This window comes from Fundulus heteroclitus, chromosome 17, assembly GCF_011125445.2.
Source record: "Fundulus heteroclitus isolate FHET01 chromosome 17, MU-UCD_Fhet_4.1, whole genome shotgun sequence".
NCBI lineage: Eukaryota > Metazoa > Chordata > Actinopteri > Cyprinodontiformes > Fundulidae > Fundulus > Fundulus heteroclitus.
The window spans coordinates 18,980,751-19,007,856 of record NC_046377.1 but is presented as its reverse complement, the minus strand read 5'-3'; the positions used below and the strand labels follow the sequence as shown (position 1 = coordinate 19,007,856).

At 39.3% G+C, this 27,106-nt stretch overlaps 1 protein-coding gene across 1 annotated transcript in view; it reads right to left on the bottom strand.

The window, feature by feature from the left end:
- Positions 1 to 27,106, bottom strand: part of ptn (pleiotrophin) — a 64,759-nt gene that overhangs the window by 12,700 nt on the left and 24,953 nt on the right. The window contains exons 2-3 of the mRNA XM_036149259.1: positions 6,209 to 6,303; positions 5,423 to 5,596 (exon numbers count right to left, since the gene is read on the bottom strand). Coding sequence (XP_036005152.1) covers positions 5,423 to 5,596; positions 6,209 to 6,302 — 268 coding nt within the window. The 5' untranslated portion in view covers position 6,303. The remainder of the gene's footprint in view (positions 1 to 5,422; positions 5,597 to 6,208; positions 6,304 to 27,106) is intronic.

The following is a 27,106-nucleotide window of genomic DNA, read 5'->3' as shown; positions in this document are numbered from 1 at the left end:
TGAGCAGGTAAATAAGATTATCTGCCAATGGAGTGAGTATTTCAACCCCTAAAATAAGATATTTAGATATTCTGCCCTCTAAATAAGACTATGGAGATGAGTTGTTCCTGTTTTAAGTGCAAAAATTTCATTCCATTGGCAAATAGTCTAATTTACCTGCTTAAATGAAGGACTAATTCACTCATTTCAAGAAAATTTGACTTGAAAATACTTATTTTTAGTTCCGTTTTTGCAGTGTATGTGAATAGGCCATGTTTGATAGCCGCCTGATGCATTAATCCATTGGTTCTCAACAAAGTGACCTGATGAGGAGCCTTCTTTACAGCGAAAGGATGATTTCCAATGCAGGAGCAGGTGTGAATACAAGGTTTTGATCCTACACTCGCTGTATGATGAAACCACCAACAGACAGATGTAATCAAAAACAACCTGGCTCCCTCCTAAGTTATAACACTGATACAATCTGTCGGCGCTGCCCGATGGAAGCGCCTTTAAATGACACATATTTGCAGGGTGCATTTAAACAGTCAAAAGGGACGCAGGATTGCTCCCGGAAAGGCCATTAGCTGCCGGTGTATGATATAGAAGTGGCTTTACAGAGTGTGGGTAGTGTGCAACTAAGTGTTTGTGTACTATGAGGCCACGCTTCTCATCTCTCTTCCTGCATTATTTCGCTGCCAGTCTGGTCAGGCTCCCTCGAGGCCGTGACACTCATTCGTCAGCTTCCTCTCACATGAAAGCCGGTGTCATCGCAGCCGAGATCCCAGAGTGCTCATCAGAGCATGGGGTGAGGTGGGAGGAGAGGTGAGGTAAAGGAGGGGAGGAAGGCAGAGAGAGAGGGAGTGACAGGGGCATTGTTGCAGGAATCCTCCGGGGACTTCCTGGGCAGCCAACTTTGAAAGCCCCGTTCGCTTCACAACCATAATTTATGTCACAGAGACAGAGAAAGATATCCCACTTGTTGGCAATTTATCAGGAGGCTGTGCTACATTCTGAGGCGGCACGTACAGCATGCTGTGTTGCAAAGGTATTGAAGTTTTTCAGACGTGTGTTTTACTGGACTTTCACACAGTATATTAGAGCAACACAAACAGTGCGTTAATTCAACTGGAAATCAGTAAATAGTTTTAATCTTTTTCGCTAAACAATTAAAAACTAAAGCACTTATTTTTATTCAGCTCCCAAAATCAGACACCCTTGTTTTTTTTCTGCAACCATAGCTGCAAAGATTAGATGGAGAACATCTGTGAAAAGTAGTTTTCAAATCTTGGCCCGATACCTAAGAGTTCCTGCCTGTCTTTGTCAAAGAAATAATTCAATATCATAAACAATGTAAATTAAGTTAAATAAATACACGTTTTGCAATGGGTTGTGCACATAATCACATTAAGACTTTGGTAAATGTTAGGGCTAGAAAGATTTACATGCTTTTTCACTAGCTTAATGTCCAGATGTATTGTGTTAGCTGAAACTATACATTTATACATAAATCACGTCAAGTTTTCAAGAAAGGGTTTGAACTTTGTGTTGTTAAAATGCATCGTTATAGTCATTCTGGCACACCGTGTGACTGTTTTCCCTCTATGTGATGCATTCAGAGCCATTAGTTAGAGTGTTTGTGACCTCTGTTACCAGTCCCGACGGTACCTCCATATTTCGGGTTCTCTGAGCAAAAACAATGACTCTGCAGAATTATTAACAGCTGCCTCTTTTGACTTTGTGCTGCGTTGTGCATTTGAAAAGCTTTAAATGTCAATTAAAGCTTAGAAAAACATTTGCACCACAGGGCTGAACCACAGCGTGCATTTAAGCAAAGGCAATAAAAATATGTAATGAAAGGGCAATAAAAACACAAGAGTGGAAATTTGCAATACATGAACAGGCTAAAAAGGACTAAGATGAGATTCTGTACTTGTTTTAAATGTCAAATACGAGGACATAACATTATGAAAACTGAGGTGAACAACGCTGATTATCTGTTTACTGCTGCACCTTTCAGTGGGTGGGATATATCAGGGAGCAAGTAAACAGTTTTTCCTGTTAATAGCAGGAAAAATGGGCCCGCCTTGGTATTTAAGTGATATTGAAAAGGGCCAAATTGTGATGGCCAGACAACTGGGTCATCTTATCTTTAGAACTGCAGGTTTATGTGGAATGGTACTGGTCTGCTGGGGTCAGCATCTACCTGTAGTAGTCCAAAGATGGAACAGTTTAGTAAAGCAGTCATTTTGATAAAACTTACCAAGCCGGGGCACCACCTGGGATCACCACCACGACTTGATGTGGGAAAACACATCATATAGCCACAAAAATGTGCCTATGGGATGAGTGACTAGCCCAAGTTGGAGATTGATATTCTCTTTGTGACTAGAGGCTGAGTTAAAGGACTACTTTGGTGTTAGCAGTTGACCAATTATAATTCCACATGTTATTGTGTTTAATCTAAATACACTGACAACATTATTAAAGAAAATGTAATATAGGGTCTATGTAACCGTTGCTCTTGTGAAAAAAATTAAATTAACTATCTGAATTCTTTGAATGGCCTTTGAAAAATGCAAGTGCGAAAAGAACACAATATTAACTGGACAAACATTGACTGAATTACTCTACACTGATAAAGATTATTTAAAAGATTGCTTGTGCTTTGTGAACCCCTTTGTGTAAAAAAAACAAAAAACAAAGTTGATCTTTCGATTTTTCATAAATAATGTTGAAATTAGTCTTTAGCCATAGTTGGATTGCTTTCTAATTGTAAGTATAAAACTTCTTTCTCACTTCTCCTGTATGTCAAATGTTGCTAAAATGATTTGACTAGTAGTAGCACATAATCTAAATGCTGCTCCAGCCTCAGAATCGCTGAGTCTAAATGCATTTTTTGTGCAAGCAGACCTGAGATGATGCACTATATATTAGAGTAAGTGGCAATGGTTGGCCTTTATGCCTGTGTGGCATTAACATGATGGCAAATTCTGATCCTTGCAGTGCAGGCAAGGTGTTTTGAGATGTCTCTCTTTGGACATGTTTGCTAGAGTCAACTTTACAGCTGAGTGCTGACTGGTCAGAACTCCATCATAGTGAAAGGCCGTCCAGCTTGTGTGATCCTGATGCACTGTATTAATATTACACTCACTGTTTTTACCACAAAGTGGGATTGCAATGCTATGCTCACTTTCTTTTGCCCAAGCAACTTCCTTCTAATTAAAGTCTGTGTCGATGGGACTTAACGGCGCCCTTTCAAAACTTTTGCTGCCGTAATCTGTACGTCCAATTGGCGAGGGCCATCCTGCACTCCTTCATCATTTCTGACAGGCCCACTGCAAAGCAGGGGACGGCTGTCTTACAGGTCTCACCATGGGAACAAATCTCCCCCAGGCTTGTCACCGGTGGAGATTTTAGCTGCAGAGATCCAAGCCAAAGAAGACAACCCAAGCTATCTCGCAACGAGAGATAGCTTGGGTTGTCATTTTTTTGTGCCAAAACAATGACGTGCTGGACAACTTCTCCTTTAGAAATTGCTGTTTGTGTAAGGTAGAAATGTGAAATGTTTAGAGAATGTGTCTTTCACAGCTGTGACGCTCTCGGACTGAACCTGCCAAACCATATTCATGGTGGTTCCTTTTACACACCCCCACAAACAAGGTAAAAAACAATGCCTGCTACTCTGTCGTGCTGGTAATGACGTTGTTGGACGGTTATTTCCATGACAATGTATCATATTCTCAGCAGACATTTCTGTTGTACCTCTAATTAACTAGCTTATGCATTCCCTGTTCTGAAAATGAGGCCATTGTTTGCCTGCAACAATGGATTATGAGGAGGAGTGGAGCAACAAATGGAAATCATGTACTTGTACAAAGGTGGAATTCTCTGGGTATGTTAGTCAATAGCTAAAATACTATGAATACAATGCTGGATTTCTACACCGTTCTTAGATAAATGGTAAATGCCAGTTCAAGTGACTTGCACTGGTAACACTAATCAGCTACAAACATAGACAGGTTTGTCGCCACTCCTGGTGAAAAGAGTGAAAAAAGCCTGTGCAGAAATCTGTTTGCAGTAGTATTTTTTCACACTTAAAAACTCAGCCTAAGATTTGGATACATTTATTTTCCAGAAAACACGAACAAAATCACTGGTGGCACCTGTAGTAATGTCATATAAAGTTCTATGGATGACCCACGGCAAGAGAACTGCGGTTGATCGGAGGAACAAAGGCTACAAACAGACAGAGAACAGGCCAGGCAGTGCAAAGAAGAGCAGGCAGGGCAACGGGAGAACTAGCAAACAGGAAGATTTGTTAGGGAGTAACCAAAACAAGCTTATAAATGCAGCGGAGACACGCCCGTGCAAAGAAAGACCCCTAGTGGTCTCCAAGCACTTGACCCTTTTGCCCTGAATGAGAAACTGCTCAAGTCCGTTTTCTTTCCTTTATCCATCAATATTTCAACGAAAAATTACCCTCTGTGCCATTAAATCCCCCCCCCCCCCGAAACTGTTTAGATTTAACAGCCATTTGTAGGAGTTCTTGTAAGAATGACCCGATCCACGACACGCACCAGCCTCCACCTTGCCCCTCCATCCAACCCCCCTCCCCTCCTCTACTTAGCCCCAATGCCGTTGCCATACTTCCCCTCTCACCCACAGCATCAGACAGACGGGTTAGGTGATCGTTTGTGGAATCCTCCAAGTTGTTTGGTGCAAAATGAAGCCCAATACTTCACACTTTAGCACCACTATAAAGAGGGTGGGGGGTTATTTGGGGATTTAGCCATCACACCTGAAAACGTCTTTTCATACAAACGGCACCCATGCATAACACAAAGGTTACGTGGTTATATACTCATAAAATCTGTGATTTCAAAGCCTTATCCAGCCGCATACTGGTGTTTGTCAGGTTTAATGACGAGGAGGAAAGATACCGACAGCTGTAGCAACCCAACTTCTAATGTCGGAATAATGTCTGTTCTGTCTGTAAATACCTAGGATCTGACTACCTCTGCTGAGACTGGATATCCGTGCTTTGTTTCAGATAGATGAATGTGTTGGAAAAAGACCTTATCTCATGTCCTCTGTTTTGTATAGTGAAAGATCCATGATGCCGTGGGCTTATTTTTCTCCAATCCCTTTGTAACTTTGTTAGAATGCATGGCATCACGAAGGCTTTGTAATACCAGTTCATCTTAAGCAAAAATCCAGTAGCCTCTTCCAGAAATTCAGCAGACGTCTCAACCATCTCAACAAAATGGCATTACTTCTGACCAAGAGATTCCTCCACTCTGAATTAAGGGCTGTATATTCTTGCTAAATCGGTTAGTGTGAGATTGTGATCTTGCAATAAAAGATTCATTTATTTCAAGTCTTTATTTTACAGCACTGCACAATGTGTCCACATGTCTGGACACTGAGCACGCATCTTTACCTCCAAACTTCTTCTTCCAGTTGCAGGGGATCTTGCAGCGTTGGGTCTTGATGGTCTGCTTGCAGTCAGTACCTGTGCGTGTCCCTTCCCTGGTGCCCAGTCCGCAGTCGCCCTCGTTGGCGACGCACACGCTCCACTGCCAATCTCCACAGTCCGATTTCCGCTCCTTCTTCCCTAAAGGGTGGGGACACGCGTGGCAAAATGTGAATAGCTTCTAGTGTCTGGATCATTTTCAGAGTCAGGGAATCAGAGTCAGTTCCTTTTCTGGTTTAAAAGTAAATAGTCAATAAAGTACAGCATTTCTGTTATTTTAGTGTGTTTTACCTGAAAACTGTGTCTCCTAAATGTATAGCATTTTCTTAAGTCAAGTTATTTTTCATAGTTACATTTTGGAACTATAAGTAAACAAAAACTTTAATTTCCTTTAATTTCCTGTGTTGGATCTTTGTGATTGCTTCAGGTCTTTGTACTAATTTCCAAAGCAAATAAACTTTTTCCCTTGCATGTAAAACCACCTAAAATCATATTTTCCTTACCCTGGAGGAATGTATTTGACTTATTTTCTCTTCGTTGCAAATTAGCTGTTTTGTTGTTTTTTACTAAACAAGAGACTAATTGGATTTCCCCAAAACCTTTGTTTGCAGTACTTACTTATTTTTATTAAGTTGTGCTCTGGTACATTAATAGCCCTGGAGAATAGAGCCTTTCGTGTGTATTTCTTAATTTGAGGATCCTCAGTCCAAATTGCTTCCTTGTATCATAAGTGTGACGGGTGGAGAGAATCACCTTGTTTTTCTGCTTTGCCGCCCTCGCCCGCCATCACCGTTAGCATCAGCAGCGCCAGCACAGCTGCTTGTGTCCACAGCTTCTGTCCAGTCATTCTTAAAAAGAGAAATAAAAAAGCGTTTATAACACAGTTATCGTTTAACCCTCCCCAAACGTGCACGTGGACTTTTACAGAGTCAGCGTTACAGAAGAACATGGACGGGAACAGGAAAGCAATAGTCGTCCAGAGTCTTTAGAGACCTGAGAAAAGCCTGCGGCGCTTCCAGCTCTACGTCTTATCTTGTGCCATCACCGCTGAGCTGGGCTCCGATATCAACATTTCGATTGTCTGCACAGCAGCTACAGTGACAGTCGCAGGTGCATGTGCTGTCGATCTCAACAAGAGTTTGTCACGGTCAAACAAAGCCCTCATACATTTTCCATTTAAAGCCCTCGCCTCCCCTCGGGCTAAATACAATGTAACAGTCGGTTTAAAAACCCCATGAGGGATTGGATTTTATTGGTTTTGATCAGCTGATGTTTGAGATGGGCTTTGGGGGTGGCACGGTGATTCGTTTTGTTGCCTTACATCTTGGAGATTGTGGGTTTAAACCACCCTGAGGTCTTTCTGCATGTTCTCCTGTTCATGTGTGGGTTCCTCCCAGCCTGTTTATCCACACTGCCCTTATGTATGAGTGCATGTGTGCATGATTGTTTGTGTGGCCCTGGGATGGATTGATGACCTGTCCAAGGTGTACCCCGCCTCTCACCCATTGACTGCTGGAGATAGGCAACAGCCCCTCTGTGTCCCTGCAAGGATAGGTTTAGACAGCTAGCAGTTTTGTTTACCAATCCCATTAATTTCTTTTTTCTTGGGGGAGAGGGGGTGACTTGATCGTAGGATTTTTCAAGAACAGAATAATATTTACAGCATTCCATACACGGACATACAAAATGCAAATCAAAAATGACTCTTCAACCAATTTATGCATTAATAATAATACATTTTACAGTAATGGTGGCGTTTTACATTTTGCCTTTTCATCTTATAGAGTAACTGTAGAGTCCAAACATGCATTTAAACTAAACATTTCTTAGAGCACTATATTAATTGTTAAAATAATTTTTTTATCTGCATTTTTTTAAGGTTCAAACTAAACGTCTGGTGCAATTTTTCTGTTGTTCTTCCACTGATTGGTCAATATATGTTATAACAGAGAATGTCAACATAAATTCTAAAGTGAAATGATAACAAACTAATTTCTAGATATAGGTGTGAGATGGTTAAATTATTTGCTATGAAAAAGGTAAAGTAAAAAGGTAATCCAACACGATGGTAATAGTGAGTATTGCAAAAGAAATATGAATATGCAGCCAGCAGACACCATGCTTCAGGGGGCATCGGCTGGGCTATTGCTGCCAACAACTTCCTATTCTCCTTCTGTGGATAATACTCTTGGCCCTGTCTTTAGTGTTGTCTAGTATTTAGCCCTGTCTCTCTCCTAGACATCGCTATTGGCAGAGCTGTGCTCTTTTTAAACCTGTCGACTTAAAATGGTCCAGAGATTATCTGCTTAGCTGTGTTACACCCTGGACAGGTTTCCAATTCATCACAGCCTGCTAGAGGTTTCTTCCTGTTGAAGTGAAGTTTTCCTTTCCACTGTCGCCACATGCATGCAGAGTATGAGGGATTGCTGCAAAGTCAATGACACAATGCCAATGACTGTCCGCTGTGGCAACATGTTCATCCAGAACGAGAACTGAATGCTGCCAGTCAATGACTTTATGCAATATGTTGAGTTTGAACAGATAGAAAACTTCTTAACCTGTATGATTCTCATTTAATTGACATTAAATCGGTTGTGAAATGGTGCTATACAAAGAAATACATTGAATTAAATATGCAAATGTACTAAATATGGTTGTTTAGTACACTGCACGGATAAATTCACCCAATAAACCAACATTTTGACTCATCCACTTATAGCTTCTGCAGCCTTGAGCTTAGACTACAAAATTGCGACGATAAACAAAAATGGCGAGTTAGCGAAATAGGTAAGCCAGTAGGCTGTGACCTTGTTTAGCAGTTAGGTAGAAAATACTGTGATGAGTTTGTTCAAAAACCATAATAGGGAATAGAGAAAATAAAATGGAATGAAAAATATGAGCCAAAACAAAACGAAACTTTGTTTCACTGTAATAACTGGAAAACATTTTATCATCACAAAAAAATGGGAATTCTTTAAGGGATATGACATTGACGAACATACAGCAAACACAGTTTAATATCAAATTCTGCACAGTGACAAGGGAAACTTCTGGTCTGATCACAAGCTTAAGATCATGATCTAACTACTAAAATTTTTAAGTGACTGTCTATCAATAGCAGATAACGACTCTTACAGCTGGATGTTTTATTATGGGCCATACGTATCAAATTGCTGATAAAAACAATGAGTTCTTCAACCTTTAAGATGTTATACCGAAAGAGAGACTGTATACGAGTGTGAAATATTGTTATGGCAAGTTGGTAAGTACAGCGTATTTAATATGTATATAAATCTCTTTACCAATAATCAAACATAATGACAGCTCTGTGTTTTGCTCATTAGCTGACACAAAGTGCAAAATAGCCCAGAGGTTTAAGTGTTGAGACACTTCACAGCTTTCCAGTGCAAAAGGCTCATTGACCCGCTCAATGTTTGCTCGAGGAAGTATTATACAGCCGTGGCAGCGACAGCAAGAGAATTAGAACTATCAAGGAGAAAGCAGTTTACATCTGGATTTATGCCTGTTAGTTATCCATCACATCCCAAGTGTAGCTGCTACTAGTCATATACCATCCATCTTTTAAAGATTAGGAAATATAGAATACGACACTGTGCAGTAAATTACCCACCTTTATTTGATTTTTCTGCTATTTTTGAGATCGCCAGGAAGCTGTTAAACTCGGCCGGCAAAAAGAATCTGCTGCTTTTGTCAGTGCTGCCCTTTCCCAATTCTTTATTTATTCTTTTCTAAGTAAGATCCTCTCGCAGACAGTGCTCTGAGAGGGAGACAGCATGGGACTCGGGCAATTACCAAGTGTCTGACACCAAAAATGCTCTTTTCTTCTCATATTCTTGTAGAACAGTAGGGCCTTGCAGGGAAATGATGTGCATTCATCATTTTTAATCTATCACGACAAGCTGGGCTCTCAGTCCTGTGTTATTTCATTTCAGCAATTTTAACAGACGTTTGACTTTTTGTTTCAAAGATTCAGAGTCTCACTGACTATGCATATATTTAAACCTCAAATTCAATCATTGTGACTTGCTTAAGCACACATTATTACTAAAGTTATCGTCTTCTAGAAATCAGAAACTCATAATGTGCTATAAGGTGTCGCCTGTACTTTTTCTGCCCCTGAAAAGTCATTTAAATCCTCCGCATGATGGAATTTATGCTTTTCTATTTTCGGCAGCTCACAGGCAAATCCAGCTTTGATTAAATACTCAGAATCTGTCTCTTTTTTTTTACTTTAATATTGACTGTAACAGAGTCCAAACTTTTCCTCATAAGCAACAAAAAAAAAACATTAAATTACAGACGTAAGAAAAAAAAAAAAAGTCTCGTGATAAAGATCATTTTCTATAAAAAAGGAATTTGGTCTTTCAGAAGATAAAGCTTTTCCTCAGTCAGTCACAAGCAGAGCGATGGGGGTGGGTTGCAATACAAAAATAGTAAGTAGCGAGTATAACAGAGATAATGACTTTGAATGAAGACAACAAGTTCAGCATATTTCTTGTGTATCTGGAAAGTCCTGCACGATGACATGGCTTTCCTATTCTTGAGATCAATAAATTAGGTGAAAGCCACCCCGCAGTTTCCATCTGGAGCTTTACGGCACCTATAAAGGATGAGTGAATGAGCCCTTGACACTCACCCAGTTATAACACTAGTATGGCCACTTTAAAGGCCATACAGTGTTCTATAAATATTCTTCCTGATTTTACCCACAGAAACATTTACAACCATTGAAGCAAATACGGGCAAGTAATCCTTTGGTAAAGTTTTTAGAATAAATGTCTTTTATTGCAACAGCAAAACCTCACTGAAGATTTTAGAAATATCCAACCTTCACGGTGAGTAAATTTATTCAGTGAAAAAAACAAACTAAGTTATATTTGTTTTGTTTTTTTACCATATCACAGGTTCTGCTTCAATTGCTGTCTCTACAACCACCTTTTTGTGAATAAGACAGCTTGTAGTCTTTTTCTAGCACATTTAACAAGGTTAGGGTTAGAGTCGTGCAATATATCGAAACATATCCTCACTGCATTATCTGTGTGTTCAATATTAAAGGAGCAACTCTGGAGCAAGTTCCAGAGATTTGGCAGAAGTCTGCCCCCTATGGCGACTAGTTGAAATGACACCAGTGTTATGCACGTGCAAGGGAGAAAAGGGAAAGTATCTGCCGCTGCGACGGGACACATCTTTTGTTTAGAGGTCTGATGTCTTCTGAGGTAAGAAAGCTATAAATATCGAAGTTAGTCCGTGTTCTCTTGCTAATGCATCGATTACGGCAGAGACTCAACAAAGTAGCCAGGTGAACGAGAGCGTGCAGAACACCCACGCGCACACCCAGAGAATGTGACCCAGATCAATCTCTCATGAACTGACTAATAGAGCCTACATAGGCAACTGTGGTAAACTGAGGAAATCTATTTTTACACGTCAGGCAATTGTAAAGGCATGTATGGGAAATAAAACAACATATATATGTAACCTTTAAAGTTCTGCAATGCTCCTTTAACGTCACAAAGTGCAATTTGGGATGTATAATTTTCTTTTTTTTTTTTACCTCTGAATGGAAATTATCTGTCAATAAATGATCACATAACATAGTTTTACTCACTTTCTGGTATTAAAGCAGTCTAAACATTTCCTTCTTTAGGTCAGTTTGTATTACCAGAAATATTTCTGTTTGCCCAGGTAATGGTGTCCTGGCTTTGTAGGCTTCTGATTAGTTTTCCTTTTTTAAATAAATCAAATTTAAATGGAAGCATACCTGTAAATAAAATTATTTTAGACAACATACTTTTTTTTTTTTTTTTTTACAAAATAAGACGGAACACAAGATCGCTAAATAAGGCAAGTGTGGCCTTCCACTCATCCTTGTGTACAGATTCCAGATGCTTGCAGATCCCGCAGCAACTAAAATCCACCTTCATCCATTGAAACAACTAAACACAAGAATAAACAGCCTTTATAACGGTGCAGATGGTTCTGTGTACCAGAGATGAACGTGTTGGGGTGAAAAATGTACATTCAGTAATGAGCAAAGCAAAAGACCTTGTGAAGATGCTGGCTGAAGCTGCATAGCGAGTGTGAAATCCACAGTGAAACGAGTCCTCTACTGATGTAGACTGAAAGGCCTCTCAGTGAGGAAGAAGCCAAAAAAGCCTGATTATGTGTAGAAAATCACCCGGGAAATGTGCACTACAAAAGAAACATTTCAAGTTAATATTTTTTTTGATCGTAAACATCAAAGAATGGTATAAGTGTTGTATGAATTATAACGAGTGCTTGAACAGCATAGACATTCTGTTCAAGCACAATTGCAAAAGCACATGGTCCTTCTAAGGAAACACACACTTTTTCTCCATTAACTAATTAGCAAAATAATTACATTAACTATCACAATTTAAGGTTCTTTAAACCATTAATGTAAATTAATTCTTTAAAAGTCATTTAACAAAAAATGTTCTTCAAAGGGACGCATAGTGGAGATGTAACGGGTGGGAAACTAATTGGTTGTTTTGAGGGCAACAGTGTACCAAGTGGGGTTTAATCCACCCTAGTGGTGTTGAGTCCTTGGTGGCATTGTCAGTCATTGATTACTAATCAAAGGTGTCTGATACCTCTGAGCAGTATACATTTTAAGAAATGCTTCAGTTCCATCTATTTTAAAAGTGTTTCTAATATTACAATTACCATTGTGTTATTTGGAGGGTCGTAGGGAGGACTGATTAATCCTCCCTGAAATCGATTTACAAGGAGAGTTCATTCACACAGAGAGAGAGAGAGAGAGTACGGTCTGATCCTACTCACAATCTCTATTCACAATATGATCCGCTACCTTCTGGAAAACAGTATAGAGTGCCCATTTGAAAACTTAATAGATATAAATACTCATTCATCCCTACGTCCATCAGATTAAGGCGTAAGGTAGGCATATAGTATGTGGATGTATGAAGGCTGTTTTGATGATTTGGTTTGCTGTGTTGGTTGTCTGTTGTTGGTCTAGTGTATTTAATGTTTTTATTGTCCAGTACGTGCTTTGGTTTCTGCACGTACTGTGGTGCATGATGCAATATGTGTATTTGATGTCTTGTAGTCCAAGACAAAGTTCCCCTACGGGGACAATAAAGTATCATCTAATCTAATCTAATTGTATTATTTTAACAATTATTTCTTAGCAAAGGATCTTTACAAACTGATGCTCCAGTAAAGTATACATTTCTCTTAAGACCTTTTACACAACTTTGCCAAGAAGGCCACAAATATGCCTGGGTTTGGTCATAATAATAAACCCAAAAAGTGGAAGAATAGCATGTTTATCTCTTTACTCGTCTCAGTACTTGGAAACCTAAAAACATGTCCATCAATGTCGTTAACGCATTTTATGTAGACCTGATTTATGACAGTGAGTTCTACTTTTTTTTTAGTTTGTCCAGAGTTCCAGCAGAGATGACTGCTTTTCATAACTTGCTTAAATATTTCCCTGACCTGCCTAAGTTGATACCCCAGCAGCATGCCACCAGATAGCCGCACTCATTAATCATGACTAAGCTTTCCTCAGATACCAAGAAATACAGGAAATTGCGGCAAGTGACGGTTTAGCGAAATAAAACAGTCATAACCAAGCGTCACTCAGTTTGCAGCAAGACAAATCTTTGGAAAAGTTTTCACAGAGTGCACGTTAAACTCTTTCTTTTTGCTCAGAACGATAAGAGTATGTATCTGCTGTGTGTGTATATATATTACACATTACGATGGTCTGAGGCAGATTCAAGCAAAAACCCAAAGCTCATTAAAGAAAACACTGATAGTATGACTCCTGGGGATGTTCTGATCACAATCTGTTGCAAAACAAATTGCCAAAGCTAAAAAAAAAAAAAAAAAAAAAATGAAATAGACATTTTTGCCTCTCCTGCTTACTCTGAAAGTAAGAACACGGTCTGAAACCTAATAAACGGTGTTTACATGCCACTAAGACCAGAGGGTGGGACGTCAGTTTCGTGCTATTGAAACAGAAAAAAGCACACTTACCCATCTGAATCATGTGCACAGTCTGTAGAAGTGGGAGAACTTCGTTTTATTCATTTTTTTTCTTGCCTTTTGAACCAAATCTTAAATATTTTTCTGAGGCTTTTCACACGACAGAACTTTAGATTACTGGAGGTAACCTTTCACCGACACTTGCCTTGCTCCCACTGCAAATAGCTTAACCATGGTTTGCTGTGTTTGTGGCTTTAGGTAAGAACTGAGACGGTTATGAAAGGAATCTGTCTTTTTTCCTTAGGTGAACCCTTTCTGTGGTAAGCATGTTTGCCCATCATTATCAAAACGAAAAAGCCCCATAATGACAACCTCAGTAGATTCCAACAGGTTTTACTTAAAAACAAAATTATTTTACATTTCATTATGCAATGAATGCAAACATCACTCCCAGGGCGTTTTGAGGTGAAAAGCCCACAGCATCACAGATCCTCCACCATACTCAACAGTGGGCCTAAGCTAGTTTCCCACATTGCTCTTTCACTTTACACCAAACTCACCTTGATTCTTTTTGAAAACCTTCACATGTTTATTTTCCTAATGGTAAGATGGAAACATTTCATCCACCAATCAACAAGTAGATTGCATCTACATTTGTAACAGACACTTGCTAACCACCAAGATGCCAGTCTTTGCTGGGCGGTCGTTTAGGACATTTTAGATTTTTAAACGTTTGCCCTGACTGTACATAGAAAGGTTTAGACAAGGGATGCATTGTGCGTTGTGTTTTCCCATGGTGACGAGTGTACTAATTACAACTTTCTTTGACGGTATGACCAGTTTATAAAAGTAAAAAGATAATGATAAACTATACACTATATATTTTTTAAAACAATCACTTTGAAATGTAGGATTGCTTTCATGATGGACGGGCGGCTTCTATATGACGTAGTTTTCCACTAACCACGGTGTTCCAGTAGTTGTGCAGAATGCTGTGGTTAAAGGCACGTATAGTCCATTTTAACAAGTGTTAAAGGGATATGAATTCAGAAAATATCCTGAAGATAAGAAAGAAAACGTTGGTCTTAGCATAACGCACATGGATGACTACTATTCTGTGATCAGAATAAATGAATTAGCCCTCACTTTTGTCCAACTGATCCACACACATATATGTTTGGTTTCCCGGTCAAGAGAAATGAGGATGTGCTGTTACTCTGAGTCCTTACACTAATCTGCATGAGACACTTTGCCAATCTAAAGTGCTTTTTTAAGCACATAACTGTTTTATATACAGCTAAAAGCATATTTTTCACAGTAAAAAATCCATGTACTACATCTATTTTCCGCACCAACATTATACCAGCAAACTTTTCATGATTTTTGGACAATTTCGGTCAGATTCCTGAAATCATTTTAGTTTACTAATTGCCAGAATAATTTGACAGACAGGGTTTCTTTTACTTAGATCAAATTTAGACTTGAGCATACATCTCCTTTTAAACTGTAAGACTAGGATCAAACATTTTCGGTGTCATCATAAGAGCTTCTTACAACAGTTTGCTTGAATGTTGGCATCTTTCGTCTGAGACAACTGGTGTGAGTGAGTCAGGTGTTTAGAAACACACATTTTCAGGTCTGCCCACAAACTATGGGACTAAGGGCTTTGCCTCCGCAAAATATTGACTTTATCTTTAAGTCCTTTTTGAAAGTAATCTGGCAATATCCTTACGGTCACTGTCTGTTATAGAGATTGATTGCTACTCAAGGTTAAACCCCCGAACTCATATCAATTTTCCCATATGATTGTGTTTCCTTATGATGCCATCTATTTTTTGAAGTGCTTTAGGTTCCCCTGCAGAAAAAAAACACACAACATGATGCTCCCAGCCCTCTAATTTACAGTGGGAATGCTGTTCTCAGACTTTTACTTTTCTCCCTATTGACTCCAAATCCAACACTTGTCATTAATATGGCCATAATGAAAAGTTGTAGTTTTATCAGACCACTGGCCAAAATATGTAGGTCTTTGTCCCTGTGTGCATTTTGACACATAATCTGGCTTTTCACGTTCCTTTTGGAGGAATGGCTACTTCTTTGGAGAATGTCTCTATAGATTGTTAGATATAGCTTAACACTATGTCTGACACAGATGCCCTTCGTAGACTGGGATGGATAAAGGGAACGGTCAGTTATCTTGGGGGAAGTCTATTATGCAATCAATCAGAATACACATCAGTGGCCACACAATCTCTACTGATGACAACGGGAGGAGTGCACACCTTTACAGTTTCTATAAAAGCTAATGTAACCATCTTTCGAGGCTCTTCCTCATTCCTTTTACCCATGTGGATGCCTGTCAAGAGCCTCAGCGCTGATCTCTAACCATTCCTCTGACTTGTTTAGATTATGTGTCAAGGTATAGTTTCTGTTTTAAGAGTTGTTCCTTCAAAAGAAGTTTTATTATTAGAAGTGAGATCGCTTTCAGGGGAAAAGAACCAGAAAGGGCGCAGAGGCATCTCACCACAGACAGGGTTTACAAGATTAATTTGGTAAGGGACATGTTTCACTGTGGAAAATGATAATCAGTGACCAGCTTTAACCAGCTTCTTAATACTTTTTCTTAATCACCTTTTGTTTTAAAGTCGGTTAACACATTTAGCATCAAAAGATGTTTGTCTCATGGTTTTGGTGGCTGCACATCTTTATGGTGTTTATTTTTGCATACAATTTTACGCAAGTTTAAAGTAGAAAAGTATTAATTATTCTGTAATTAAGAAACAAATTAACTAAAAAAGAAGATATCTCTTCTTTCAACTGTAAGGTACTATATTTCCTCTTCGTAAGTTAATGTACAACACATAGGGTGTAAGGCTGATATTTTGAGATTGCATCATTTATGTTGACCAGAAAAGTGTTTAAATACAACAAATACAGTTTAAATGAAAGTGCTTGTGCTTTCATTTAAACATGTGTATGAGGAACATAGCATCTGGATGCTGCCTTTCAAAAAGGCTCTCTGAGCTGACTGATCCGAGAAAACAATGCCACTCACGAGTCCCAGAAAGGAACTGAAACAGCTTTATGAAGGGGCTGCAGCAAGCGGTCATAAAAATAGGTTTTATTTAACTGTGAATAATGCAAAGCGTCTTTAATGGAGTCCCAGGATAAAAATGTAAAGATGTAAATGAGAAATAATATACCACCCCTTAATGAATCAGTTTTACGACCCAATAAAAAAGGAGCCTGAGCTGTTAGCTGCATCGGCTGAGCAAAAAAAAAGATTTTTACTATCATTCCACTATGTTGAATGGCTTTGCAGCTCTTTAATTGAATCCATTAAGCTCTCAGATTAGAATCCCTTTTAATGACAGAACATAAATAAACATATAAATATATAGGAAGCATGAAATTAAAACTGCAACCCCCCTCTGTGATGTGTTAATGATGAATACAAATATAATCATAAGATTTATGTATGTATTTAATATTTCTGCACCGCAGATAAATTACACATACTGTATTTTCAGTCGCCATCTTCCACTTCAGGCAGAAAATCAGAACACGTAAATGTCTAAAACTAAGACTGTCATCTCGCTTTGACTTTAGACAAACATTAAGAGGGCTATATCTTAAAGCTATTTGGTTAAATTGCACTAAACACACATACAGTACCTTTCAACGTATTAGTACACCTAAATTTATCCCCACTTTAGACATCACAAACTTCCACCTATGACAATAAAAGTCCGCGTGGTAGAGCAACACATGGCAGTGCTCAGGTTAGAAGTGGGAAAAAATGTTAGGACATGCTTTTTGTTTGTTTCACATAAATCTGGGTAACGTGGAGTGATCTGTTGTAATACCCTTCGTCTCATTACCCAGAATAAAACTGCCCTCAGAAATCACCAAATTAGTAAAACAGAGTCAAACTGTGCAGAATTTAATCTCAGTATAACTAGAACTGTTGTATCAAAGCCTCTGAAGTTTGATAGAGAACATCACGGGGCAAAGAGATTAATAAAAATGAAGGAACACGACAGACAGGTCAGGGATCCAATTGTGGGGAACTTTAAAGTAGCTTAAAGGAGCTTTATAAAACAATATCACCAGTTTTGAACAGATCGCTATTGAAGCCATTTTTAACATCATATTAAGTTATCTTTCATTTTTATCTAAATTGTAAGATATTTTTATGTCCATATTTTTCCTGGAAATTAACATCATATATATATATATATTTTTTTTTTTTTACAAACAATCAAATCAGAAGTGCGTTCAAGAAACAAACCCTCCGTTGGAAATCTTCTGTTTTGGAACTTAGAAAGCCGCGGCAGCCATGATCCCAACATAAAAACAGTACAGCACCACTGAAAACTTACTAAGATACAGTATGACTGCCTTTTTTATGAGAGCGGACCACAACACTACTTCTCTCCATTGAGAATTTACCAGGCGCTCAAGGTTTAGCTGTACGAAGAATCTCTCTCCTTCTCTCCGTTCAACTCACGGCACACACCGAGGCGCAACCAACGCCCCAGAGAAAGAGCAACACTCATTCAGGGCATATAGGTTTTATACGATGGATGGCAATTTAATGAAAATGTTTTCACCCTAACAGGAGTAATGACTAGCTGACCTTGGAGCTGGATAGCAACAAGAGAAGCAGCAGATATTCACAGGTCAGGTGGGAGAATCTGTTGTCAGCAAACTTAAAGTCGAGCGCTCCACAAATGTTGCCTTCACGGAAAGTTACAAGAAGTCCAACTTAAAAGTTTGGCACAGATCTTATATCGGAAACTGTAAATCTGTGGAAGCAGGCGTTCTGGTCAGACCAGACCTTGAAGTTTTATGCATGGTGGAAAACCCACGATACAGCTCCTCCTAAACACAACCTCCACAATTAAACAAAATGGCGATATAATACTGGGGGGGGGGGTGCTTTTCTTCAGCAGGAACAAGAGAGCTGGGCAGAGTTGATGGGAAAATGGATAGAGCCAAACACAGGGCGATGCTGGAAGGAAACCTGTTAGAGGCTGCAAATGACTTGAATATGGGGTCGAAGGTCACCCTCCAGCAGGAAAATTACCCTAAACATACAGCAAGAGCTAAACTGAAATGGTTTAGGTCAAGGCAAATTTTAAATTAAAATACCCAAGTAGAAATCTTGGTATGAGTGAGAATCTGAGGCAAAATTTCAAACACCCAATATTTTAATATTTTATATTTTCTGCTTAACACCTATGCATTACTATTCATTACTTCATGACCGCCCAGCAGTTCCCACATTGTTCCCTTCTATGTGTCAAACGGGTTGAGGCACCCCCAATCCCCCACGCCTTCAAAACACAGAAATAAAATGCAACAAGCTTTTTATAGCCATGCAGGTGGCATCATGCTCAAGTGACCAGAACACACATAATAACAAAAAATGTGTCATTATTATTTGCGAGAATGAATGAAGTAGAGGCCAAAAGTTAGGTGCCCATGTAAGGTACAATCCTCTACATCTCATCTTGAAATGAAGCGAAGAAGAGGACTTCAAAATAAATAACTTTTTCTTGTGAATACATTTTTATTTATCTATTACAAATACAGTGTTTGATTTAAATTTTTTTTTACAAAGGAAATGTTTACGTGTCGTTATTATGTGGGGAAAAAAAACACTGTAATTGTGTAATTACCAGATCGCCATTACATTTTTTCATCTTGCGCAACCCCAAGTGGCTGCGTGCGCTAGATGACAGTCAGCTTTAGTGAAACCAAGTCCTAATGCTGCACAATAAAAAATGTAATTTGTGTCACCACTTCTCCAACATCCCGGGGACAGTTTGGGGATGCCAGGCAGGTCATATTGTCCACCGTCCCCTAAGGAGAATGGTCAAATAGTCCTAGAAACACACTCCTAAACTTTGTGGACACCCGGCTTAAAAAAAAAGAGTTGAAGCGGTTGTAGCTGTAGAGGGTGGAGCAACATCACATATAAGCCTATGTGTCAGAAATTTGATTTTCCCTGCAACTTGCGGGTGAAAAGACGAGCCCCTCCATAGTTTTAGTGGAGTAGTTTAAATCTGAACAAGATGGCCATCAGGATAAGGTTAAAACGTTTAGCAGCAGTAGCTTTAGTCGCTCTCATTTAAGTCAGAAAAACACATTTTATTTTTAAGAAATAGCTTTTTTAACAATGAATTAAAGGACAAAAATTATTTGTTACACTAAACATTTTCACTATTTATTTTCTAATCGTTTTTAGATAATAAGGAATTTGAATGCAAGTCTACTAAATGATGGAAACATTGAAGTAAACAAACCAGTTCAATAGGAAAATACCAAAATTCTCTTCATTATAGCCCATTGCTCAATCCAGTGTTAGACTATTAAATTATCAATTATGCCAAAATAGTGTCTTCTTCTCCCGCTGCTGCAATACTTTTAGTTACAGTTACATTCCATAACAACAACAAAAAAGACATAAATTATAGGTTGGATCGATACGCTATGAGCAGGATCTTAGTGTGTGTCTTAATTAGTTTATTTCTAACTGCAAAAGCAGAAAAGAATTGAAGGATTCGCTTGTTTTGTGAGACCCATGTTCCAATGAAATATCTGACTTTTAAAATAGCGCCTGTGGTCACAAGACGGATAAGTGAAAGGCAAATCAGACACACTGGCGTGGCTTTTATTGAAGTATCAGAGGGAAAAACAAAGGTCTTCAGATTGGCGCGCGAGTTGATTGTTTTCTCCTCGACAGGTAATTCAGCCCGACAATATTGGTGCAATTTGTAGCGAGATGGTGGCTGACATTTGAGATGCTTGTTATCTCCAAGCTGACTCCTAGATGTGATAATTGTTACACACCATCTATTTAGGCTATTTTTTTTTCTTTTTGTATGTTACTGTTGCTGCGGCTCATTAAAATGTCAACTGGATGTGCATTTATCTTCTTTTGTGAGGATTTTCTCGACCTTTACAGAGTGATGATTAAATTAATGTAGATAACATTGAAAACAGTTTTTTTCTTTTCCTGTGGATGGTGATTTATTTGTTTTTCTTCTTTTTTTTCTTCCTCCAATGTCACTTCAGACATGCTAAATTTTTAAAAAAATATTTCATAGCAACTCGTATTTCTCTGTGGTTTATTGCTTTTCTTTACATGCAAAGAAGACAGCGGTATGGTCTCCCATCTCAGCAGCTCAGATTCAGAAGAAGAAAGAAAGTCTCAAAAACCTAGAAGTCCTACTTAAAGGACTTCTTCTAATGTAGCTATCTCAGATGAAACGGGAAGCGTACTGACAAGAGAAAAGTGGAGGGTCTTTTGAGAGAGACAGAAAATCAAACAAGCATGCAAAGCTGGACAAAAACAACAAAAAGAGCAAAATAAAAAAAAATAAAATAAAAACATAAACAACCATGCAGAGGCATGGGGCGCCAATATGAATAACTGTGTTTATAATCATGTGAGTGAAATGCTGCGGAGTCCAATAACGCCTCCAGGCCTCATAATGTCTGTCATTGAAGAAAACCCTTTTCTCACGGGGCCGTGGGAGTCCTTAATTGAGGCACAGCACCGTTTCTCATGTGTTTAGGTGCAGATGATTAGAGCAAAATGCCACACATTTCTGACTTGTATTTTGTAAAGGTCAGGCAGCGGGGGGGGGGTGCAGTGTGTGGAGAGGGTCCCTGCTATCTCTCAGAACAGCCTCTGAGGAGCCCCCGAGGAGTCACGCACTGGAACAAAAACACCATGTGTGGCGCGCTGCGTGTGTCAGCCTCCTAGTGCAGCATGTGTGTTTCAGTGTGTGTGTGTGTGTGTGTGTGTGTGTGTGTGTGTGTGTGTGTGTGTGTTTCAGTGGGTTTTAGACATCCAAGTCCTGACAAGAGAGTTTTAACAGCAGTGCTGGACTTGTATGGTGATGAAACCATAATAATAAGGACGGCAAACAATCAGTCTAAGAGCGCATCGGAGCTGAAACGGATGAAATTGAAGAGTTCAGTTTAAGCATGAATGCCTCCATTTCGCTGATCACATTATCCAGGCCAAACATCCACTTGTTTATTTATCCTCCCACTCATCTCACTGCTACTTTTTTATTATTAGCTCTATGAAGTTTTTTTTTTTTCAATTGCTTGGTTTTCTATAATTTAGTGTCGTGCTCATTGAACGTATTCAGTGTGAAAGCGGGTTATGGAGCTTTAAGCTCAGCACCCGACTTGATTTTCTTTAATGCAAAAAAAAAAAAAAATCCACTAGATAGCATTGTTTATGAAAGCACTGGAAAGGCTAACGTTTTGAAGGCTCAATTAAAAAAAAACTTTTAAATAGGTTTGTTTTGTCAGTGCAAACTAGTTTAGATTCATTTAGGCTAATGGCTCTAAACACTTAAGATAAAAAAAAGTGCCGGTATTTTTGTGTTAAAATGCTTTAGTTACACTCCACCTACCACAAATTACAGCTTTTGATTTTAATTCCGTAGCTTTTTTAGGCATCTACTAGTGTTAGCGTCATCAAAGTTGTTGTCCTGGCCACATATATTTGCATTCTCTGCGTGAACATTTTGTACTACATTAGGTTTTGCACTTTGTGGTGTTGATTGGATGTCTGTTGAGTGAATTGACTGAGTTTAAGTTTATATTAGTGGAATAGGGCTGGACCATATATATAGAAATATATATTAGAAATATATTTTATCTGAAGCCCTCGACATTTTATGCTGTTGCTTTATGACCTACTTTTAGATAAAGAGCACGGAAACTTTGAATTCAAACTCAACTATTCAATCAACTTTTTACCAAAACTGCAAGTTTTAAACAAAAAAAAAAGTTCACGTTGGTTTCCCTGAACTCTTTAAAGGGGGCAGCGCTTGGCGATGGAGCGTTCCTCAGTTTGTGATTGGTTGGGAGGATGTAATGAATGTAATACTGACCTAAATGATGGGCTAGAATGTAAATGGAAAGAAAACTGTTTTCTATTGAAATTATCATTGACCCTTTTTTTAATCGCACCATACCTCGACCGATCGATGTATATTATTATTGAATAATACGGCCCTACACTGGAAGTAGAGAGCAGCTTTGCTCAATCTTTGGTTTTAGTTTGAGTTGCTTAATATGTTTTTGTATTTGACAAGCAATCCATGTTTGATCAGCCTATTCTAGTCCGCCTGTTTTGTTTTTATTAGAATAATGTTCCTTTGCATGGACTCGAACCACTGACTAAACCGAAGTTTTTGAAGGTATGATGAATTTATTTTGAAAATTTTTTCAAAATAAATAGATAATTTCACTTGGTTTAAGCAAAATTTCTAATAAGTCTTCTGATTGGTTAAAATCGGCTCAGCTGCATAGCAGTGGTAAAGATGATTAGGTTTTAGTAACATAGAAATCCTCAGAGCATAATTTGAAAACTTTTTAGAACTCACTAATTCTTCGTATTTAGCAGCAGGGATGGTTGTAGCTATGTACGCCTTTAACGCAGTTCATCCATTTTCCCATGAACTCTGGCCAACAGCATGATGCTGCCAACACATTGTTCTGCCACCAGGACGACGTTTACAGCCTGTGGTGTGGTGGTTTTTCTCCATAATTAGGATTTTGCATGTAGGCCAACTGTGACCATATCAGATCAGAGAACCTTCTGCCGCACATTTGCCGACTCCTAGACTCCACAAATTTCAGATTTTTTTGTTTTATTTTCTACTTCTACTTCTTGGTGGTGCACTAAAGTGAACATGAATCTGACAAAATGTAAAAATGTTAAACGGGAAGAACTACTTTTGCATTACTTCAGTGATTAAATTGAAGAAGATAGTGAAAAACTCTTGCTCTTATCGTCCATTTTCAACATTGTTGCTTATATCGGTTTGGCCAATATCAAGCCGACGGAAACAAGATGACTTCGGACAGTAGAACGGCTCCCTGAACATCAAAAGCACAAACTTCACCTAAAACTGACCCAATGTGCTAATGCCCAAGTGTAACTGTGGCGCATCTTGTGAGTTAGGATTTGTTGAAATAACTTACAGAATCCAATGATTCTTCCGTTATTCTTCTCTAAAGGAAGTTATTCACAGTGCAATCAGCACACCACAGTTGGAGGTGCTCCCCCCTCCCAATCATGCACTAAATTCAGAAGGCACACTCAAGTATATACTTACTGCATGCATGATGCTGAAAGGTGCATTATGGTAAAAAAAAATAACAAAAACATTTTTAATTAAGAGCAAGAAAAATAGATGTGGCATTCATGCCAGAACCCTTCTTTTCCATTTTGTATCACTCTGGGGTAAATGTGCCGTTTTTCACAAAGCCACCTATTTTCATCCCATCTATTAATCTCCATTCCTCTCAGTGAAGACAGCTACAGAGAGACACCTGTGTACCACCTAGAAATAGATGGGCTTGTTCCCTTCAGAGGCTGGCAGGCTGGCTGGCGGACCTGTGCAGCCTTGATCCCCCCCCTGGCAGCGCGCTGACAGCCCAGAAACAGAACTCCATCCCACTCTTTTCCTGAAGCCCCCTCGCTGTTAGCATCAACAGTCACCACCCCCGTCTCTCCTCTCCTCTCCTCTCCTCTCCTAGACGCTTTCCACTGCCGGTTCTCCAAAGGCGCCAATTTGGAGGTGTCTGTTTAATTGAGTGGGCACAATTATCTTTATGTGTGTGCGCGTGTGCGAGCACGTTGCACCCAGGAACCCACAGAAAGCACCTTGAGTCAGTCGTTCATTAAAGGATGCGGGATAAGAAAGCTTTATCACACAGCGCGGCCGGTCCTGTCCGCCTTTTGATTAAGCCATCCAACCTCCCCCCCTCGTCACGTCTACCTCCCCCTGTCCTGCTTCTTTCTCTTCATTTTTCCTCAAATCTCAGGAACATATTTTGCTGGGAATTGCGCATCAAATGTTGTCTTCTCCCACTTGGGCTCTGCAATGCAGATTTTCCACATAAACGTTACCTGTAAATAAACTCTTAGTCTTCTTGAAATGTATATGTCTCAAGCCCGACCATGACAGTGTTCACAGACGCATTCATCGGCACGCCTGGTAAAGATGTGTGAAAGGGCTTAAAATCCTAACTTTAATCAGTCTGCTTTCATTATCAGTTCCAGGACAACTGACACCTCTGAAAATCTTTTTAAACGAAATGTAACAGAAGGATTTTTTTTAGAAAAATACATATATTTGCTTTCCAAGTTGATACATTTTCAATTCCTGTAAAACCAGGGTGCCCAGATCCAGTCCTCGAGAGCTATCATGCTATTGAGATGCTTTTCTGAAGCAGTGAAAGAGATGCTGGTCAAAGTTAGGAAGATGGCTGAAGCTAAATCCTGGGACCCAACCTTTTTTACTGGTTGCAAAAGCATTTTAACATAATTCCAGAGAAACAATGAATGGCTTAGACTGTGTTAGAATGGTCCAGACCTAAATCCAATTAAAAATCTGTGTCAAGACTTGAAAACATCTGTTCGCAGATGCTTTTCATCCAATCTGACTGAGCTTGAGTTATTTCCCAGGTAAGTGTTGACATAAATATCATCACGCAGTCCAAAGCTGATAGACGGCTTGCAGCTCAGATTGCTGCTAAAGTTGGTTTTACAAATAATTACCTCTAAAAACGTGTAATAATTTTGCAAGGCAGTTCAAGTCATCCAGTTTGTGTCATTGTGAAACTGGTGTTCAGTTTTGCTGCATCCTTTTTTTTTTTAACTGTGTCATTTTCTTAGATTAATGGGTCAGGACTCACCCATATATGTCTCTTTTTTACAATCTTTGAATATGTGCTGCTTTAAAATGTAAAATGTTCTCTTGTCCTCTGAGTAATTGAGGAGAGATCCAGCTCTCAGGATGGTTGGTTGAAGCTACACTTGTTTATGCCTCTATACCGACCCACTGTGCAAGTGAAATGGTCAGACTGTACAGCTCATTTCAAATGAATATGTGGTGGAAGTGCAACTGAAGCTGAAAGTGGGGAGATCAAGAGCTCCCTACTCTCGTCATGATGATCCAAAAGTGCTCGACAGCAAAGAGGCGCAGGGGTTAACACCAGATTAGGTACTTTAAAATATACAATCAAACCATCAATAATAAGTACCACAAATCCTTTTCTACCCCAAACGAAGATGTTAAGCTTTGTCCTAAAGTTGGATTTCTTTCAAACAGGCCATTGTCCTGTTTCACAAATCCACTTAAAACCTGCTTGGATTATTTCCAAATATCTAGAAAAACATAACTTAATTCTGCAGCTGGTGGCAGTAGCAAATGTTTTCTAAAATTAGCAACAGATTAGGTGCAACACTCTGCCATGAGTTGTTTGAATACTATGCAGAAAACAGAACCTGTAATTGTAATTGAAGAATTTGCATCTTAAGCTGGTTCTAGGGACAATGCTAAGCAATTTGTGAAAATGATAAACATTAAGATCACCTAACGGCATTTTATACAGTAGATCATCACAAAATTCTTAACCTTTCTTTGTGAGAGGAGGATAAATTCTGCCAGAGCCCTACCTAGTGACCCCCAGCGGGCCACTGGCATGAATGTCTCTGACCAAACCATTAATAAACTGGCTTCATGAGGCTGGTCTGAAGGCACAACATTCTCTAATAGGCCCTGTGCTCACTGCCCGGCACCATGGAGCTCAACTGGCATTCGTCCAAGAACACCTGAATTGGCAGGTTCAGCATGGCCAGCCTGTTCATTTCACAGATAAGATCAGGTTCACTCTGAGGTCATTGACAAACGTGAAAGGGTCTGGAGAAGCTGTGGTGAGCAGTCTGCTGCCTGAAAGATCATTCAGCATGATCAGTTGTTGGTCGGTTAGTGCTGATCTGGGGAGGCAATCTATGGAGGGACCCAGAGACCTGTAGAGGATAAATGATGGCTCCCTGGCTGACATTAGGTATACGGTTGAAATCCATAGATCCATTCCAGGAGGATGAAGGAATTGTGCTATGCCCAGACAGAAAACGTGATATGCAGCCCAACACAATGATTGCATTTAAAAGGTTGATTAATGAAATAAAGAATAATATCCTGGTTCAAAAAGACAGTTCCTCGGCAAGCACTCACTGACATGTTGGGCATTTATGCATGCAGTGGCTCTCAATAATCTGGCAAATGCTGTCTGTGGAGCCTCAATATTTAATGTCAGAGAAAAAAACAGGTGCAGGAGGTTGTCTTGATTATGCTGCAGTGGCGGGGCTCACGGGTGCATGAGGTGATCCTAACACCCATGGTGTAGGAGAGGGACAGATAGCCAAGCCTGAAACGTGACAAATTGCTATCATGCTCACCTGTTCTAAATCTAGGATTAGGATCTGGGAGAGGATACCTCAGCTCATTTCAAAACCAAGACTGCACTGTTTACGGAAGTAATGGTTAATGTAATTGTTTCTAGAAGTGTTCAATAAAGTTTTGTTTAAAAGAAACTCAAATACTGGCTGGTACCTCTCCTTGTTATTATTAGAAAGCTGTTGAGCAATGAGAGCCGACAATATTAAGACCACATCATAGCAAAATCAAGGTAAGAGGAAAGCAGCACAGCTATTAGCAATTGTCTTCTATGGAGCACAAGCTGCTACGACTGTGTTGATGTGTAGTGAGAGACAGGAGAGCGATGTGATAAAAAGCGACACGACCTAGAAATTAGAAACATTCATTT